The 20,793-nt window shown below is 36.5% G+C and overlaps 2 protein-coding genes across 2 annotated transcripts; one reads left to right on the plus strand and one right to left on the minus strand.

Annotated features, from left to right (window-relative positions):
• Nucleotides 1-100: 100 nt before the first annotated feature.
• Nucleotides 101-1,300, minus strand: LOC117344159 (protein yellow-like). The gene has a single exon (XM_033906812.1). The coding sequence runs from the start codon at nucleotides 1,298-1,300 to the stop codon at nucleotides 101-103; it is 1,200 nt and encodes a 399-aa protein (XP_033762703.1).
• A 3,508-nt stretch (nucleotides 1,301-4,808) lies between these two features.
• LOC117344160 (protein yellow-like) lies at nucleotides 4,809-6,194 on the plus strand. The gene has a single exon (XM_033906814.1). The coding sequence runs from the start codon at nucleotides 4,809-4,811 to the stop codon at nucleotides 6,192-6,194; it is 1,386 nt and encodes a 461-aa protein (XP_033762705.1).
• The last annotated feature ends 14,599 nt before the right edge of the window (nucleotides 6,195-20,793 follow it).

The following is a 20,793-nucleotide window of genomic DNA, read 5'->3' on the forward strand; positions in this document are numbered from 1 at the left end:
GAAATATGTTTATAATAAACGTGATTGACCGTTATCTCTGTCGTCTAATACTCAACCCGTGTCCTTATTTAACTTACAGAGCACCAAAGAGGCACTTGAATTATGCCATTGTCCGAGATTTTGCATCAGAAATGTACACATTTTCGCCAATCGGAATTTTCCAAATGTGCATATTAATTTTCGTAAAATTCATTTCTTCGACCAGAAATAAGTCCAAACTGTTGGCAGTAAACCAAAGATTCTGTTGTACATCTATGGCTAATGCATCCACCCAACGAAGGTCAGGGTCATTGGACAAGAGCGTTATCTGGTTATCAAACTGCCCAAAAGGCAACTTATAAACAGCATTCATGGTCAGTCCGCCATTATACAATGCTTGATCTGAAGCCACCATCCCACCGGTCAGCTGATTTCTTTGGCCAACTGTTTCCACAGAGAAGATTGATGATTGGTTCCTAAGCACATCTGTCGACACCCTGTAAATCGAGTATGCTTGCAATGGGAAATAATAGACAAGCCGGAAGTCATAACTCATGGCTATTGCGTTTATATTCATTCTCGTTGTCATATCATTGTCTTCCACTGCCACGATCGCCGCGGTATCTGGTTCTGCTTCCATAGATGGATGTTGGAAGAAATAGGACCAGTCCGTCTCATGGTCGTACACAATCAACTTGACGTCGCCTGGGTCAGTTATATAAGCAAATGCGACGGCACCATTAACGTAATCAAGAACAAGGTCGTTGATAAGATTAGATGTTCTGGATACAACGGCATCGGGGAACTCATACACGTGAATAAGCTGGTCATTTCGGACGTCGTAGATGATGAGTTTTGCTGGACATAGGTTTTGTGGATGGTTCGTCAGGGTGTCTGTACGTCCAACATCTATTATCCACATGTACCCTGTGTTAGGGTCAACTTCCATGCTCTGAGCATACTGAAGGGCATTGCAGTCACCCAATGTCTGCATTTCCCAGTTAGGGTATGGTTCCAAAATACTTTCTTCAGTATTTGTAGGGTCGGTAATGACCTTATTCAGCGTTGATGGGACACCGGGCCTCCATCTGGGAACGGTGACGTAAACGTTTCCATCCAAGACTTTAATTCCAGAAATAATATTATTTTCAACTATGAATTGTTTGTTTATGATGTATGAATGCTTGACAGTTTCATTTGGCCAAGAATAATCCAGGGATTTCCAGCTGTACACAAGCTGTGCTTGCCCGTTTGATACGACTTGTGTGTGTACAGTCGACAGTATCAAAAACAAAAACAGACAATCACACCGAGCCGCCATATCAGAATTAGCGATTACGTAATACATGCTCATAGGACTTTCTGTTATAAACTTTTTCCTGTGAAAGATCCAGTGAGGAAAGGCAGCATACCTTTATGAACCTACTGGTAATTTGTATAGGACAGGGGCCCGACACAGATTCCCAAACCAAGGTCCATATGTTACGAACATATGTACATACACAATGCATATATATGTGAATATATATGGACCTTGGGTTGGGAATTTGTGCGAAGTCCCTGTTGTCTGGGTGGAACATCCACACTTCCCTCATGAATATTCATTTATTGTCAATAATGTCGATAGTGAGACACCTGTCACAAATTGAATATTCTATAATATAATATTTGAATATAAAAGCAAAATCTGGTGACTATAAAAAACATCAAAGATGAAAATGCATTTAATAGGTATGTTATATACTTAGGCTGTAATATGAAAAACTAAACCGGTTTATTATTTCATCTGACCCGAAGTGTCATTCAGGATACAGTGTATTGCCACCATTGTCTAGCACCGTGCGCTATCCGTAAACTTTCCCTTTCAAATCCTCATCCCTATCGGCTATCAAGATATCTCGACACTACTAACAATGTTAAACGAAGGGAAGTAACTCTGATAGATCCGAATGTAATAACAGGAACTTGCATGTTTCTCTATGTTCAGACAGCTGTAGAACTGAAGTATACACAAATGTGAGTCAAAGCTTGGACTGCCACAACTGTTTGGACCATAGGTCCTAGCCTCGTCTGTCAATACATCCGATATATATATTGGATGTATTGACAGACGAGGCTAGGACCTGTGTTTGGGCACCTACTTTTAGCTCGAGACCTATAGTGTGCTGGTACTTAATGGAAATGACGATCTGTCCTTTTCCTTATTAAGCTTGAGGATAGTTTTGTTCATCCAGACTGATTTCATTAAGACGGGTTTCGAGACTTGCTTTATTGTGTACCAGTTGGCTTGTAGTCTGATAACCATACAGATTTGGGTGTCGCCGACATAACAATGGTATTAAAGGCTACGCGGACGAATTTTCTTGGTCCAAGTACGGTCTCCATAGGAACCTCGAAGTCGTGTAAAACGATTGATCCTTTGACAACACACTGTCTTTGTTCTCTCAAATAAGATTTGATCAGGTTAGTGCAGCATTAGCCCGAGTTTCTACTCTATATACTACTATATGGAAACGTGGGATTCTCCGACACCGTTTAGTGTCGCTAAGATTTTGGTGCAAATACAATAAAATCAGGCGTGACATAATTAACACATACCTTACATATATTCCGTCAGTATAGACCCCTGCTTAAATATATCATTTATCCATATATGTAAGGTAGGTGTTATGTCACGCCCGATTTTATTGTATTTGCACCAAAATCTTTCGGAGAATTCCACGTTTTCATATAGTAGTGCGCTCTGGCCCTACACCAGACATGGTGTCAGGGCCAGAGGAAACTCTGGCTAGTGCATCATGAGTCACCGCACAGCTGTAGAGTACTCAAAACGCAAGGAAATTATGTCACGGTCAATGACGTCAAAAACAGCGGGCAAATCACGGATGATATTAACAGATCTATACTTGTTATCCGTCTGTTTATTTGTTTGCGGGGTTTATCGTCCCATGAGGAGCCAGGGCCATTTTGAGGCGGGGTCTCCTTGTAGTAGTTGATGTCGCATATCATCCAGACTGATTGGGGTGAAGTGTCTTGTCCAAGGACACAACCATGCCAACAGTCCGGCCCGTTTCTCAACTTCCCGAGAAAAAAAAACCGACACGGGTAGGGAGCGTCGAACAACGCATCTCGGATCTTTACCTGAGGTTATGTGGGCGGCCCCTTACCGACTGAGATATCGCGGCCCCCACTTGTTATCCATGCGACAGCTATATCTCGCTGGAGTGTACCATACGATAGACACATTGTAAATGGACCTCTATACACAGGGACACAATCTTTGCCAAGATTTTTTTTTCATGGATAGAAAATGAAGATTTGACACTAGTTCACTAAGGGTCATATAAATAGCAAATCCAGTGATATTTAACAACTCTATAAATCACTACTATGGTGCAATTTAACGGAAGTAGATTGATCAAATGTCAGTATATATCATGGCTAACAATTGGCCTTGCTGTTGACATGTTATTTGTTAAGATAAAAGGGTATCTAAATACCAAATCCAGTGATTTTTACAAGCCCGTAAATCACTAACAGGGTGCAATTTAAAATGAGTAACTTGATTTTTAGTATACATTATGACTAAACATGGGTCTTGATGTTGACATGTAATTTGTTAAGCTGTTTGTAAATTTTGAAAAAATAATGCGAAAAATGCATCTTTCAGGTGGACACAATTAGCTCATTTGTATCACATATATTGCATAAAAGCATACATTAGCAGCATTGGTTTGACCAGATTTTACTTTATAATATGTATAAACACTGATTCCATTTTGACCTTGAAATGTAAATGGCGGTTGTGAATAATATAACACAAATATAGAATACATAAGGAGGTACTTCAAATATCAAAAATGCTCTTATTAGATACTATTATGAACTCTGGACATGGCAAGAAGAATGTTTTTAGGAAAAATTATATAACCGCTGAGTTTGGGGTAAAAGATGCATATTTAAAAAAAAAATGCCCCAAACTCACAAGTTTAACAATTTGTCTTCACAATGTCCTTCTGACTATGATCCGATATCTTTAAATTATGATATAGGAGATAAATTGAAATGCCTCCAGTTATATCATATTTGTGTAATATCATTCAGTCAAATCCTGTCAGATAAATGTTCCCATCCTGTGATATAGACACTTGTAAATATAACAGCATGGCTATTTTTCAGGTTTGCTTAGTTGTGTGACTTGAAAATATTCCCTGGCCACAAAATAACCTTTCAGAAGAAACAGCAAATTATTGGTAATTTTAAGAATCAACATGCCCAAACAAACATTTTGGTATATTACATCACTTGTTCTGTGCAAATTTATAGATATTTATTCAGTTTTAAAATCAAAATTATTCTCCTATATAGATCACCCTTAAGCTGTTTCTAAGTTTTGACAAAACATGCGAAACATTCATGCTTCATTGTTTCAGTAAACCTGTGTGTTGTTAGAATACGAGTTTGATATGATCTGGCTCAACTTGTCTTTATTTATTGGTGTCAACTGTGTCAAAGGTGCGATATGGATGTCTCTGTGCACCAGTATTGGATGACGTAAAACGTTGCTAAAATGACCACTGTCCAGTTCGATAGAAATATTTAAAGGACAGCCTTATGACATATTCAAATAAGTATGTCCACATTAACAATTATATAACTTAGAAAAACGAAATAGCGCTGGTATATACCATTATGTAGTTGCGCTGACTCATTTCTTTATGTGTAATATTAGTATACGTAGGTGTAGTAAATTAAATAGATGTCATTTCGTTTATTATGTAAATAGCGACGTGTACTTCATAAAGACACAGGACTTTAGCGGGTAACCAATGGTTGTACACCCGGATCTCAACAGAACAGGGTACCGAGTCATGCATGGTACTTCAGAGTCTTTTAAAAACCCGTCTTCACAGATCGTTCACAGAACGGAACAGACCATCAAATTAAGAACTCATTCTCAGGCATTTCTACCTACTGGTGAAACTGTCATGGCGGACGTGCATTTTATCGTCATGTTTCTCTTACCATCATTTGTGTATATGCATGGCGTGTCTACTCAAGATGCAAGAATTGTCAACCATTGGAAATCCGTGAATTATTCTTGGCCGAACGAATCTGTCAAACAAAACTACATAATGAAGAAGAAATTCATTGTTGAAAATAATATTATTTCTGGAATTAAGGTCTTGGATGGAAACGTTTACGTCACCGTTCCCAGATGGAGGCCGGGTGTCCCATCAACGCTGAACAAGGTCATTACCGACCCTACAAATACAGAAGAAAGTATTTTGGAACCATACCCTAACTGGGAAATGCAGACATTGGGAGACTGCAATGCCCTCCAGTATGCTCAGAGCATGGAAGTTTATCCTAACACAGGGTACATGTGGATAATAGATGTTGGACGTACGGACACCCAAACGGATCATCCACAAAACCTATGTCCAGCAAAACTCATCATCTACGACGTCCGAAATGACAAGCTAGTTCACGTGCACGAGTTCCCCGATGCCGTCGTGCCTAGAACGTCTAATTTTCTGAACGATATTGTTTTAGATTACGTTAATGGCGTCGCTTCTTTTGCGTACATAACTGATTCTGCCGCCGCCAAGCTGATTGTGTACGACCATGAGAGGGATGTGTCTTATTTCTTCAAACATCCATCAATGGAAGTAGAAGAAGGTGCCGAATCGATTTTAGTCGGTGACAATAATTTAACGATGAGAGTCCATATCAATGGAATTGCCATGAGCTATGACTTCCGGTTCGTCTACTTCTGCGCGTTGAATGCCTATTCACTGTACAGGGTGCCGACGAATGTGCTTAGAAACCAACCATCAACCTTCTCTGTGGAAACAGTCGGTCAGAGAAATGATCTAACTGGCGGGATGGTGGCTACAGATAAGGCTTTGTATTACGGTGGACTGACCAAGCATGCTGTCAATAAGTGGCCGTTTTCTCAGAACAGTACCGAAATGTTAGTCATCTCCAATGACACTAGTCTTCGTTGGGTAGATTCCTTCGCCATGGACGACCAAGGGAATCTTTGGCTGGTTGCTAACGGCTTAGATTTATTTCTGACAGGAAGAATGGATTTTACGAAGACCAACATGTACATCTGGAAAATACCTGTTGGAGAAAATGGGTACCTATCTACTGCAAAATTGCGGACAGCAGCAAACATTCATGGCAATGGAAATATGGTGATTGGTTAGTTATAGGGAATGTTTCCTTTGGACTTTGTTTCCGAATGTTTGATACAAATATTTGTATGATAATAATCAGAATTATTGTGTTTTCTTAGATGTATATTGGTGCTTTATTTCAAAGTATTTAGAACAAACAAACTTGTCACTGTCCACATAGTGTTTGGCATTCCTTATTTTCAGGGTTTAGTACAAACATTTTAGTGTCCGAATGGTGTTCGATGAAGGCATTCCTAATCCTATTGATTTTGTACAAATATTTTTCACTGGCTATTTGATGATCGATGAAAGTATCCCTTATTCTATGAATTTAGCACATCACAGCCGTATGGTGTTCGATGTATTTCTTAATTGAGATGTCAGTCCAAAAACAAATCGACATTTTACATTCTTCTATCAAAATATAAACCTCTCTCGTTTTATACTGACTAACTATGTACTATCATTATCATATATCAGACATTGAAGATGTTGTAGAAACTTTCAAATCAAACTGTTTTGCTGGAGACCTGAATTCTTCCTTTTTTCCAATGAGTATTTTATATGTTTATAAATTTCTGTATATGTTTGTGTTAAATCGTTGTAGATATTTAATTCGCCATACGACTGGAGTCTCATAGTTTTCTTATTCATGTCACTACTGTATATTGTTTGCTTTGTTACATTATTCAATTCTAGATGTTATTATTGTCCCGAAAAAAAGCTTTGTCAAATCAAAATGAGATGATCATTGTTATATGAAGGTTACACTATTGTTGTCTGTCCGTGATTGTTGTAATACACAATATACCCTTGACACTTTGACAGCTAGAAGGAGGAGCGCATTTCCTTTCATTTTAAAGCGTTCTTTGAACTTTTCTCAAACTTCCATTTCTATTTGCCTCAGATATCCTCTGGAGACAATCTTTCCATTATGTTTGTTCCCGTAAGACAATATGTAATGAAGATTGAAATAACTTTCTGAAATAAAGTTAATCTACAAAATTGTACTTGGTTGTTTTGATTGTTTATTTAAATTGAGCATTCGCGATATAAAATTTTACGATTTAGATGAGTTTTAATTACAAGTATGAAGACGGATTAAGACAAAACATCCTCAAGGTAAATTTGCGAAAAATTATACAAGATTTATAGTAATTTTAAGTGCCTTTTATTTACAGTTTTGGATAGAAGTGGCTGCAGATTTATACTATATAGATAGGGCTAAGTAGGAGAAATAAAACAAAGTTGTCAACAACAATAAAAACGCAACTCTCAAACTATTTAGAAGATATTATAGAGCAATATATGATCATTCTACAGACGTTTTGTACCCAATAAAGTTATAATAAGGTATTCAATATTTTGAATTGATAGATCTTTTCAGTATTTTAATTGATTTTCGAAATGCATACGCATTATCCGTTTGTGTCGGAATTGCAAAACTATAAGAGAAAGGAGGAGTGCCATTTTGGTCCATTCTATGACCACCCAGTCTTCCATTTTACTATACATACAGAATGTATAATACACATCTTCACCACCAGTGTTTTATTCAGATAAAACTTGAAATAATGTTCACATAATTTACTTAGTAAAAAGTTTAATTACAGGCGCCTATTTCCGGTTAGTAGTTATAGCAAAAATAGCCTTGTTGATAGAAATGGAGTAGAGGCTAATATTTTTCTATTAATATCAACCAGAAGTAGACGCCTGTGTTTTAATGTATATCTAGCCTATATCTATACAGTACATCTATATACACCAGTACCTTTATATTACCCGTTTTACATGTACATATCAACGTGCACATACTTTTTATATACTAACTAGGAATACGTTGATGTATAAGCAATATCATCCACGCATTAGTGTGCTACATTTATTATATTGTAAATATATGTATACATTTGGAGTTTAAGTTTTAAACCTGTGTCTGATCCCATTTATATATTTGCAAATAAAGTATGTTTAAATAAAATCTAAACAGCGTATACAACATAAATGTGATCGATATGAGTACTAATTTTTCCATCTCTTTAACCTCAAGAAACGTCATCCTTTAATTTCAACCTTTCATATTTTTAACATAAAGAAAAGTCATCCTTTAATTTCAACTTTTCATCTTTTTAACATGAAGAAACGTCATCCTATACCTTTTTGCGATATCATCCTCTCCTCGAAAAGATTTGACTTGAAGATTTTTTTTGCGATAGATGTTCTTAAATGTATTAGATCATGAATTAATATACTATCGCATCATTGTTGTGATTGGAAACCAATTCAATGGAGACAGGTTTTAAAGCGATTACGTTAGACAAGGGAACGTCAAATTATCAACTGATTGATTGTAATTATCTGGGGTATCGCGGATGGGAGCGAAAGTGAAGGTAACCCCTGGAGTATCGAGGATAAAGCGAATGTAAATGTTACCCTGGAGTATCAAGAATGGTAAAAATGTACCGGTGTAACGTTGAAAATGGAACCGGGACGCCGTGGAAAACTGACTCTCCTGTTGAAAATGGACCCCATCATGTCTCTCTTTTCCACGTGTAGCCTGTTGAAAACGGAACCCGTTGAAAAGGGAGCCACATGTACATGTTGCTCTAAAAAACAGCACTGTTATAAGATACAAGTCTGTATACAATTTAACAAGTATAAAATATTGATCGATATTGATTAACAATTCGATCTTTGGTGACCCATATAACGACCTTTGGTATATCTTCAAATTGTAATGTGATACACATATAAAATGTAAACGATATTGATCAACATTGATAAACAATTTGAGCTTTGACCTTTGGTGACCCATATTATGACCTTTGGTATAACTCATCATTGTTATCAGATATGCATATAACATGTACACGATATTGATCGACATTGGTTGATAATTTGACCTGTGACCTTTGGTGACCCATATGATGACCTTTGGTATATCTTCAAACTGTTATATGATATACGTGTAAAATCTATACAATATTGATCGACATTGATTGACAATTTGACCTGTGACATTTGGTGACCCATATAATGACATTTCGTATATCTTCAAACTGTAATACATGTATGATATACATGTAAAATTTATACGATATTGATCGACATTGATTGACAATTTTGACCTTTGACCTTTGTTGACCCATATAATGACCTTTGGAATAACTTGTCACTGTTATCAGATATGCATATGTCATGTGCACGATATTGATCGACATTGGTTGATAATTTGACCTGTGACCCTTGGTGACCCATATAATGAATTTTGGTATATCTTCAAACTGTAATATGACATGCATATAAAATGTATACGATATTGATCAACATTGATAAAATATTTGACTTTCGACCTTTGGTGACATATATAATGACCTTTCGTATAATTCATCACTATGATAAGATATTCATGTAACAAGTACACGATATTGATCGACATTGATTGACAATTTTGACCTTTGACCTTTGGTGACCCGTATAATGACCTTTGGCATAAATCATAATAATAATAATAATAATACTGGACGCAGACAATATTAGCCTATACATCCAGATCGAAGTTACAATGAGTTTTTTCCCGAAATATGGATCAGATGCTTAGTCCAATCGGGATTCAAACGTTTTGATCGTTGGTGACGTAAAGACAGCATTATGAAGAGAGTTCCAATGATTAACGACCCGCTCACTGAAAGAATATTTTCTCAAATTTAGTCTTTTTCTTATTTTTAGTAGTGACAGACTATGTCCTCTTGTTATCTTGTTATTGTTTGGAATTAACAAACCCGCAGTGACAGCTTTATCGTATCCTCCATTTGTTAGTTTGTATACTTGGATCATATCTCCTCTCAGTCTTCTATGCCTTAGTGTTGGTAAATTAAGGATCCTCAATCTGTTTTCATAACTTAGATCTTTCATCCCCGGTATCTGCTTCGTTGCTCTCCTTTGCGAGTTTTCTATCTCATTTATATCTTCTTGGAGATAGGGATTCCATACACAAGCCCCGTATTCAAGATATGGTCGCACAAGTGCTTTGTATAAAAGACAGAATGTAGTGTTATCTAAGTGCGTGTATGTTCTTCGGATAGTTCCCATTATTCTATTAGCTTTATTGACCGCATCGTGAATATGATCATTGGAATTGAGGTTGTTGTCTGTTATAATTCCCAGATCTTTTTCTTTTGTCACGTGGTCTACTGTGACCTCGACTCTTCCATTTTCCTCATCTTTATATAAATGTAACGCCGCATTATTAGTTTTCTTCCCCACGTACATAACTTTGCATTCGTCCGGATGAAACTTCAGGAGCCATTTAGCTGACCATTTTTGGAGCTTGTCTAGATCTAGATCTGCTTGTAAATTAGAGTTATCATTATTGTTGTAAATCTTTGTGTCATCCGCGAATAGGTATGTTTTTGCATTAAGAGTTGCCGGAAGGTCGTTGATGTAAAGTACAAAAAGACAGGGCCCTAAGACGCTTCCCTGGGGGATTGCACTTGTTACCTCCATCCAATTTGACATTTCTCCGTTTACTGTTACGCGTTGTTTTCTGTTGGTTAACAAACCTTGAATCCATTTGATTAATTCTGTTGATAGTCCGTAAGCCTTTAATTTGCTTATAAGCCGTAGATGTGGGACAGACTTATATAAGTTATGCATATATGTAACATGTACAAGATATTGATCGACATTGATTGACGATGTGACCTGTGACCTTTGGTAACCTATATAATAGCCTTTGGTTTATCTTCAAACAGTAATAAGATATGCATATAAAATGTATAAGATATTGATCGATATTTACCTTTGACCTTGGTTGGCCCATATAGTGACCTTTCGTATAAATTTAAACAATAATAAGATAATAATGTATATTATATTCATCGACATGGATAAACAATTTGTCCTATTAAGCGTTCGTTTTTTTTGTTTTTTTTTTCATAAACCCAGATCCACTGTAACATTTGAATATGTAACCGGTGTCATTTTAAACATATAATATGGAAATGGGTCAGTATGTTGTGGGGTCTATTTTCAACGTTGAATATGGAACCGAGGTCATTTTCAGCAAATGATATTGATATGGGTCAGAATGTCGTGGGGTCCATTTTTAACGTTGAATATGGAACCGGGGTCATTTTTTTTTTTTAAATAATATGGAAATAGGTCAGTATTTTGTGGGGTTCATTTGCAACGTTGAATATGGAACCGGGGTCATTTTCAGCAAATGATATGGAAATGGGTAAGTATGTTGTGGGGTCCATTTTCAACGTTGAATATGAAACTGGTGTCATTTTTTAAAAATGATATGGAAATGGGTCAGTATGTCGTTGGGTCTATTTTCAATGTTGAATATGGAACCGGGGACTTTTTCAGCAAATGATATTGATATGGGTCAGTATGTCGTGGGGTCCATTTTCAACGTTGAATATGGAACCGGGGTCATTTAAAAAAAAAAAAATATGGAAATGGGTCAGTATTTTGTGGGGTCCATTTGCAACGTTGAATATGGAACCGGGGTCATTTTCAGCAAATGATATGGAAATGGGTAAGTATGTTGTGGGGTCCATTTTCAACGTTGAATATGAAACTGGTGTCATTTTTTAAAAATGATATGGAAATGGGTCAGTATGTCTTGGGGTCTATTTTCAACGTTGAATATGGAACCGGGGTCTTTTTCAGCAAATGCTATGCAAATGGGTCAGTATGTCGTGGGGTCCGTTTTCAACGTTGAATATGGAACCGGGGTCATTTTAAAAAAAAAGATATGGAAATGGGTCAGTATGTCGTGGGGTCCATTTTCAACGTTGAATATGGAACCGGGGTCATTTTTAAAACAATAATATGGAAATGGGTCAGTATGTTGTAGGGTTCATTTTCAACGTTGAATATGGAACCGGGGTCATTTTCAGCAAATGACATGGAAATGGTTCAGTAGGTCGTGGGGTCCATTTTTAACGTTGGTGAGCTAAAAACGTTTAATACAATGGAAATATTGAAACATACTATTGATAGTATTAAGGATTAAACGTTTAGGTGTGAATCAACATTGCATATAAAACAAAATAATAAGAAAGAAAGACTATCATCAGGTTATATAAAAATAAACATTGTATATATTCACATCATCGACATCACTCTATATTAGTAACCGGGCCCTTTCAAAAACCCCGGGGGAAAGGGCAAAGTCAAAACCCCCCCTTTTTCTTAAAACCCACACCCCCCCCCCCCCCCCCCCCCCAAAAAGGAAACCCGGGGAAATTTAAAAAACCCCAAAAAAGGAGGAATTTTGGGGTTTTAAAAAATTGGGGGGCCAAAAAAAAACCAAAAAAAAGGAAAAAAACCTTTCATTTTTAAAATTTTTATAGGGAAAGGGGGTCATTATTTTGGGGTTTTTTTTTTTTTTTTAAAGTAATATGGCCCGGGGTATTTTATAAAGAACATAATTCATTATTTTATCATTTTTAATTTGAAAAAATAAACAAGTTTTCAAATTTTCCCTGGGGAAAGAAAAAAACCGTTTTCGGGTTTTTGCCCTCTTTTCGTTTTTTGGTTTTCCTTTGGTGTTTCCCTTTGCTTTCCTTTTTCCCCCGGTTTTTTGCCTTTTTTTTCCCTCATCGCTCCTCTTTTGTCCTCTTTTTTTTTTTTTTTTTTTTTGCCCCCTTTTGGCCCCTTTGGTTTTTTTTTTTGGGTTTTCCTTGTAAAAAATTTTTCCCCTCCCCTGTTTTTCCCCCTCTTTTTCCCCCTTTTCCCCCCCCAAACCCCCAACCCCCAAACTGGTGTTCTTTAACCCTCGAATTAATCCCCTGTCTCCCCCTAATCCTTCTCTGGCACCTCTCCCCCGCCTCTTTCTCTTCCCAAAGGTTTTTGCCTCTCCTCCTCTCTCTGTCTCTCTCTGTCTCTTTCTCTCTGTGTGTCTCTCTCTCTCTTATCTGTACTCTCTCTTCTCTCTGTTCTCTCTCTCTCTCTGTCTCTCTCTGTGTGTGTGTCTCTCTCTCTCTGTCTCTCTCTGTCTCTTTCTCTCTGTGTGTGTCTCTCTCTCTCTCTCTCTCTCTCTCTCTCTCTTCTCTCTCTCTCTCTCTCTTGTCCCTCTCTCTCTCTCTCTCTCTCTCTCTCTCTCCTTCAAACACACACACAAACAACACACACCCTTGCACACACGTACCCTTAAAACAGAAGCAGAAACTCTATACTAACGGCAGCATACTTGCATATACGTGCTGGTTTATACACAGACCCACACAAAAATAGAGAATACTCACAGTAAAAACACCATCACCATCAGTACACACGCAGCGTATATATCACCAATACGCCCTTTTCATGTAAACATAATACTTTCATTTACCCATCTTTACACATAGATCATAACTTTCTATTTTAGTACATTTTAAGAGCTAATAAGCTCGCAGAGCCATGTTTATCATCATTGCACATTCTCTATTGATTCTTTTAATCATTCTTTTTTATTCGTTTTTTACATGTTACTCGTTTAAATACAATGCTATGCTTTTCAATAATTTTATATCTCTATATCGTTGTAGGAGTAATTTTCTCTCAAGAAAATGTTTGAATAAAGACACAATTGAACAACTGTCTACCCTTCTATTAGAGATGTGGTAGTGTTTATATATTGTATAACCAATCAGGGACATAAGAATGTTAAATTCTTTGTACTTCTTATCAACAATCTTATATCCTATCACGATGTAATACATATTTCTTAGCTGAACATTGTAATTATGTTTTTGTAAAAGATCATGTATCAAATTCCACAATGGGTCTACACATTGACATTCAATAAAATAGTGTTTATAATCATCCTTAACTTTACATATACAACATTCATCATTATCAATAATATTCCATCTTTTAAGTAAGATTCCATTTGGAAGAATATTATGGAATAGCTTCCATTTGAAAAATTTTTCGTTATTCTCTATTAAGATATCATTGATAAATTCAAATAATTCATGAAAAATCAAACCACTGCTTTCTAACTGAAACAAATCTTCCCACATACCTCTGCAGTATGACTCTGATTTCTTTTTTCTTATAAATGCTAAGTAAAGAAACTTATTATTTACCTGATCAAGTTTTACACTCACTCCTTTATCAAAGACTAATAAATCAGAGTCAGTTTGTACATTTACCCGTGCATTATCTCCCTTGATTTTGTCCTTCCATTCTTTAGGAATAGCTTTCTTTACCTGACTTACCTCACTTATCCAGTCTCTCGTTTCTTTTAATTGTTGGTAAATTTTTATTTCATTTATACTATCATTATCAATTATATCGTTGATAAAAATTAACCCGGACTCAATCCAGGTCTTAAAAATTAGCGACCTTCCGTTAAGTTTGATGTGTTTATTTCCCCAAATGATCTCTCGACAAATATCTGCAAAGTTATAATCAACGATCGGTGCGTTATTTTCTCTAAGTTTCAACCATGATTGTAGGATGTTAATATAAAAATATGGTACATCGTTTTTTGGAAGGTTGCGTATGTGTCCTGGGGACATACGAAACAACACAGTGGCGCCACCAAGCTTTTCCAAATAATAATTTGGAATCACCTTCCAACAGGCGTCTACAGGAGATACTAACCTTTGTATCCAGGCTACATTTAAAACATCAATATGGGATTCAATATCCCGTATTAATAAACCGCCTTCCGATTTATCACTTATCATAACACTACGTTTAACACGCTCCGGCCCATTGTTCCAGATAGAACAATATATTTTCCTTTCAAGCTCCTTTATTTGTTCTTTACTTACGTATTGGACACTTGCTAAGTAGGTTATCTGTGGTAATATTATAGCTTGAACAACGACAGATTTTCCTATAATGGTCAATTTTCTTTTTTTTCCAGTTTTTGATTAGTTCATCAATGCTTGTAATTTTATCTGCCCAATTAAGATTGGAACTTACCTTTGAGTTTGTGCCGAAGTACATTCCCAACGACTTAACTTGCTTCACCCAATTAATACCCATAAACATATCATCTTTGTTTTTGTTACAGCCTAAATACAAACCTTCGGTCTTAGATTTATTTAATTGTAGACCAGACACTTTTCCGAACTGCTCAACGATTGATAACACTCTTCTGATGTCCCTATACCTCATAAATAAAGTAGTGTCATCTGCTAGTTGGGAGATTTTCATATTCCTATTTCGAATACTGATACCACTTATATGAACATCTGTTCTTATTTTTTGAGCTAGTAATTCAGCAGCTAGTACAAAAATTAAACATGATAGAGGGCACCCCTGTCGGATACCACGTGACACAACGTAACTTCCGGTCAACCAGTTATTGTTTTTAACGCAGCCTTTGATATTGGTATATAACACCTTAACCCATTTGATGAAAGAACGACCAAAACCAAATTTGTCCAAACAGCTAAACATAAAATCCCACTCTATCGTATCAAATGCTTTAGTAAAATCTAAAAAGAGTAGACAAGAGTCAATATTGAATTTCTCCGAATAATCTATAACGTCTTGAATTTGCCTTATATTATACCCTATAAATCTGTCTTTTATATATCCATTTTGATCTGTACTTACCAGTTTTTTCATCAAGGGTTTAAGTCGTGAAGCCAAACGTATGCAGCTATTTTGTAATCTAAGTTTAACAGTGTAATCGGTCTCCAATTTTGTAACAATAGTGGGTCATTCTTTTTATAAATAAGTGTTACGACTCCAAGCTTCTGTGTATTGCTTAACTCACCTTTCCTGTATCCGTCATTGAGCGAGCCTAGCACAATATCTGAGATATCATCCCAGAAAGTTTTATAAAACTCACCAGAAAGACCATCACTACCTGGACTTTTGTTGGGCTTAAAGTTTTTAACTGCTGCTGTACATTCCTCTAATTTCAGCTCACCTTCACATGTAACATTTTCCTCCTCGGATAACGTATACTGAACTTCACAGTTATCAATGTACGCAGTTACCTCCCTTTTATCAATGCCGTCACTACTATAAAGCTTTGAATAAAAGTCTCGATTTCCTTCAATATGTTCTCTGGATTGTTAACAATATCATCGTCACCAATCTTAATACTAGTTATATTCTTTTTTGCTTGTCTCTGTCTTTCAATACCTAAAAAATATTTCGTATTCCTTTCTCCTTTTTCAATCCATGCTACCCTAGATCTTACCTGGGCTCCTCTGGCTTTTTCCTTATTATTCCTAGAAATTCTATCTGCTTGTTCAAGCACTTCATTACAATCACCTCCAGCAATAATAGTACCTTGAGCAAAATCAGCAACCAATTTTTTAACATTTTTGAAAAATACATTTCTCAACTTTTCATCATTTGGAGCATACATATTGACCAGCGTATAGAAATTGTTTGCTACTTCAATATTAACTATCAATAAACGTCCATCTGTGTCTTTTTTAACAGACACTACCTTTATATCTGTCTTATTATTAATAAAAACAGACACTCCTCTACTATTAGATTTTCCAAAACTATCTAAACTAATAGCGAAATTAGCAATCTCGTATTCCACGTCATTTTTAATATCATTTGTAAAGTGTGTTTCCTGTAAAAACACAATTTGAAATTTCTGATGCTTTAACCATTCGTATAATCGGGACCTTTTATTTTTGTCCCTTAAGCCCTGTGCGTTAAGGGATAGAACATGCAGGCTACTCATATGTTAATGTGAAAAGTCATCATTTTTTTTTATGCTTTTTTGATTTAGTTTCTTTTCCTGTGGAGGGTGGGGTCCGAGTTTTCGAACTACTTCGATCCCTATCCCGCCCAGGGGTTTTAACTAAGAATTTCTCCATAGATCCCCGGTTCAAACTCCTCTGGTCCGAAACCGAGCTACTCCTATACCCTCGACTCTCTGACGTCTCCTTCCGTCCACTCCTCTCAGTGTCGTCATTTCCGGTCATCTTTTTTGCGGGTTCCCCAGTGTCGCCCTTCTCTTCCGGTGCTAGATTACCACAGTTCACCCCGGTGTCTGGGCATTCAAATTGTTTGTGACCCTCCTGCCCACAAAAGTTACACACCCAGCCCTTCTTGCATTCAGAAGCTATGTGGCCCTCCTCTTTACATTTTATACAATGTGTACTAGACTTCAGCGTGATTGAGCTAACATTTTCCTGTTTAGGTTGACCGTAATACCAGACATTGGCGTAATATTTGCCCATCTTCAAAACTTTTGGTAAATGGTTTTGAAGTTTTTCAGCAATTATAACGCGGACGCCAGTATCGCAGTTGGTCAGACGATTGTTTACCCTCAGTTTTTCCCTGTGCATGCTAAGCAAGATACATCCCTGTTCAGATAAGGATTTTTTAATCAGCCCATCATCTGCGGATAACGGAACATTAGAAACTTTCAGTTTTGTTGTTTTGTCAAAGTCATATTTTGGGGTATTGGGATTTTCAGGAAGAAGGAAAACACTTTTCCCGCGAATAGTGATACCATTGGTCAAGAGAGAAATTCTATCAGAGATATTGTCAACATACAGACGCCAATATTTACCAGTGCGTTGAATACCTCTGATATTTTCCCCAGGAATAACATTACTGAGAGCAATGAATATTTCATCATGAGTAATCCATTTACTGTTAGTGGGTTTAACAGAACCATATACATCCCTCTCACTAAGAAATACCGGTTTCGCCTTACCGTACCCCTCCGGATAACTGCTTGTACCTCCCTCCACTGCAGCGGAGTACGATGCCTGTGTAGGATATTCTGCATTGTTATCTGTACTATCTTTCACTGATCCATTCTGAACCAACGAGAAATTACCGGCCCGGAGAAATTCAACTACGCTCAAAGGAATGTTACATGTATCGACGAGCGCCGCACGAGCTCCTCGGCCCGGTCCACTACTATCCGTACCTCGACTATTGTTCTCAGACATGACTTCTATAATCAACTTTTGATAACAATATTTTCAATAAATTCAAACTCAAAATGAACAGATTACCTCAACCGTTGAGACTGTCCACGGAGATGTAAAACAAACCTTCCTAATATAGCTTTTGAAGAGTTTTTGACGGAGCTCGGATCACACACACCTGTCCATAGCCAAGTCACGTGACCCCTGGTCAAGTCTTTTCTAACCAGGAAAATAATGTTAATTTTAAAAACTTAGTACATAATAGTTTTAATTCAAAAGGAGTACATGTAAATGGTAAAAGACTAGAAGGTGTGAACATTAAATTACTCCCTCTGTTCCAATAGTGTGGGGACTGATAATCTATATGCCGTCAAGAACAATATGATAATGATTGAATACAGTAAAACCCCACTTACTCGAGCCCGGTTTAGTCGAATACCCTCATTCGTCGAATATTTCCTTTGGTCCCGACAGAGTTCATACGTATTCAATCAACCTCGAATTACTCGAATACCATGTATTCCTCGAACATCGATCAGGTCCGCACGAATTCGAGTAAGTGGGGGTTTACTGTATATGTATATGTATTATAGACACACTTTGCAACGGAAGCTTTCATAAACTTTTGCATCAAATAAATTTAAACTGTCATGACAGTATTGCCCAATAAGAAATAACCATTTCTTTAGTACAAGCACCAAAAACCATAAGAAATATATAATGGGCAATATCATACATTTAGAATATGAGACATTGCGTCAGCAGTGGCGTCATTGGTAACTACAGTATACATTGTATACATATCTGGTAAATGAGATATGAAGTCATCATTACATTCATTAAGTATGGAAAATGATGTCATAAGTAATTATATATATACATTGTATAACATGGGACATATCAACATCGATAACTGTGTAGCATAATTATGCTATATTAAATCACCAGGAAACAACAATGCTCAATAACTGACATTGTCATCTATGAATATATGGTGACAGTTATCAGTAATTATGCACAATTTGAGACCTAATGTAATTGGTTACTACAAAGCATGCGAGACATGATGTCAAAAGTAATAAAAATAAACTGAGCAGGAGCTCTGATATATATACCCCATACCCCCACAAAGTGGGCAAAAGTGATCTTTGGTCCTATAATGGACCCCAAACCATACTGACCAATTTCCATATTATTTTTATAAATGACCCCGTTCCATATTCAACGTTGAAAATGGACCCCACAACATACTGACCCATTTCTATATTATTAGCTAAGAATGACTCCGGTTCCATATTCAACGTTTAAAATGGACCCCACGACATACTGACCCATTTCCATAATATTTTTTAAAAAATGACCCCGGTTCCATATTCAACGTTCAAAATGGACCCCACGACATACTGACCCATTTCCATATCATTTGCTGAAAAAGACCCCGGTTCCATATTCAACGTCAAAAATGGACCCCAGTTCATACTGACCCATTTCCATATTATTATTTTTTAAATGACCCAGTTCCATATTCAGCGTTGAAAATGGACCCCACGACATACTGACCCATTTCCATATCATTTGCTGAAAATGACCCCGGTTTCATATTCAACGTTGAAAATGGACCCCACGACATACTGACCCATTTCCATATCATTTCCTAAAAAAGACCCCGGTTCCATATTCAACGTTGAAAATGAACCCTACAACATACTGACCTATATCCATAGTATTAGTTTAAAATGACATCGGTTCCAAAATCAACGTTGAAAATGGACCCCACAACATATTAACCCTTTTCCATATAAGATTTTCAAAATGACACCAGTTCCATATTCAAACGTTACAGTTGATCTCGGTTTATAAATAATTTACCGAAAACAGAATCGAACAAATCTATGTCGATCAATATCTTATCCATGTTTTATGAATAGCTTATAATAGTTAAAATTTATACAAAATGTCATTATATGTGTCACCAAAGGTCAAAGGTCAATGTCGATCAATGTCGTATACATTAAAATATGCATATCATATAACAGTTTGAAGTTTATACCAAATTCATTAAAATGGACACAAAGGGTCACAAGGCAGATTCTTCATAAATATGGACCAATGTCGTATACAATTCATATGCATATCTTATAACGGTGACAAGTTATAGCAAAGGTCATTATGTGAGTCACCAAAGGTCACAGGTCAAATTCTTAATTAATTTGGACCAATGGCATATATATTTCATATGCATATCTTATAATGGTGATCAGTTATACGAAAGGTCATTATCTGGGTCACCAAAGGTCAAAGGTTAAATTGTTAATCAATGTCGATCAATATCGTGTACATGTCATATGAATATCTTATAACAGTGATGAGTTATAGCAAAGGTCAGTATATGGGTAACCAAGGGTCAAAGGTCAAATTGTTAATCAACGTCAATCAATATCGTGTACTTGTATAGGGACATCTTATTTAAAGTGATGCTAATGGTCATTATCTTGGTCACTAGTTGTCACGAGTTAAAGTGTTAATCAATGTACATAAGTATTATATACATTTTATATATACACTTCTCATAACAGCCTAATATGATATCAAAGGTCACCTGAGGTCACAGGCCATTTTATTTTACCAATGTCCTTCAATATCGTTTATACATTGTATCATGTAAGCATATCTTATCGCAACGCCTATGACAATATAAACTGGTACCGAGATCCAATAATTTTATTTGGTCACTTTTCAACGGGGTCCATTTTCAA

This window comes from Pecten maximus, chromosome 15 (assembly GCF_902652985.1).
Source record: "Pecten maximus chromosome 15, xPecMax1.1, whole genome shotgun sequence".
NCBI classification, from domain to species: Eukaryota; Metazoa; Mollusca; class Bivalvia; order Pectinida; family Pectinidae; genus Pecten; species Pecten maximus.

Excerpts from the sequence above, each read along its gene's own strand:
- LOC117344159 (XM_033906812.1), bottom strand. The coding sequence starts at position 1,300 with ATGGCGGCTCGGTGTGATTGTCTGTTTTTGTTTTTGATACTGTCGACT.
- LOC117344160 (XM_033906814.1), top strand. The coding sequence starts at position 4,809 with ATGGTTGTACACCCGGATCTCAACAGAACAGGGTACCGAGTCATGCAT.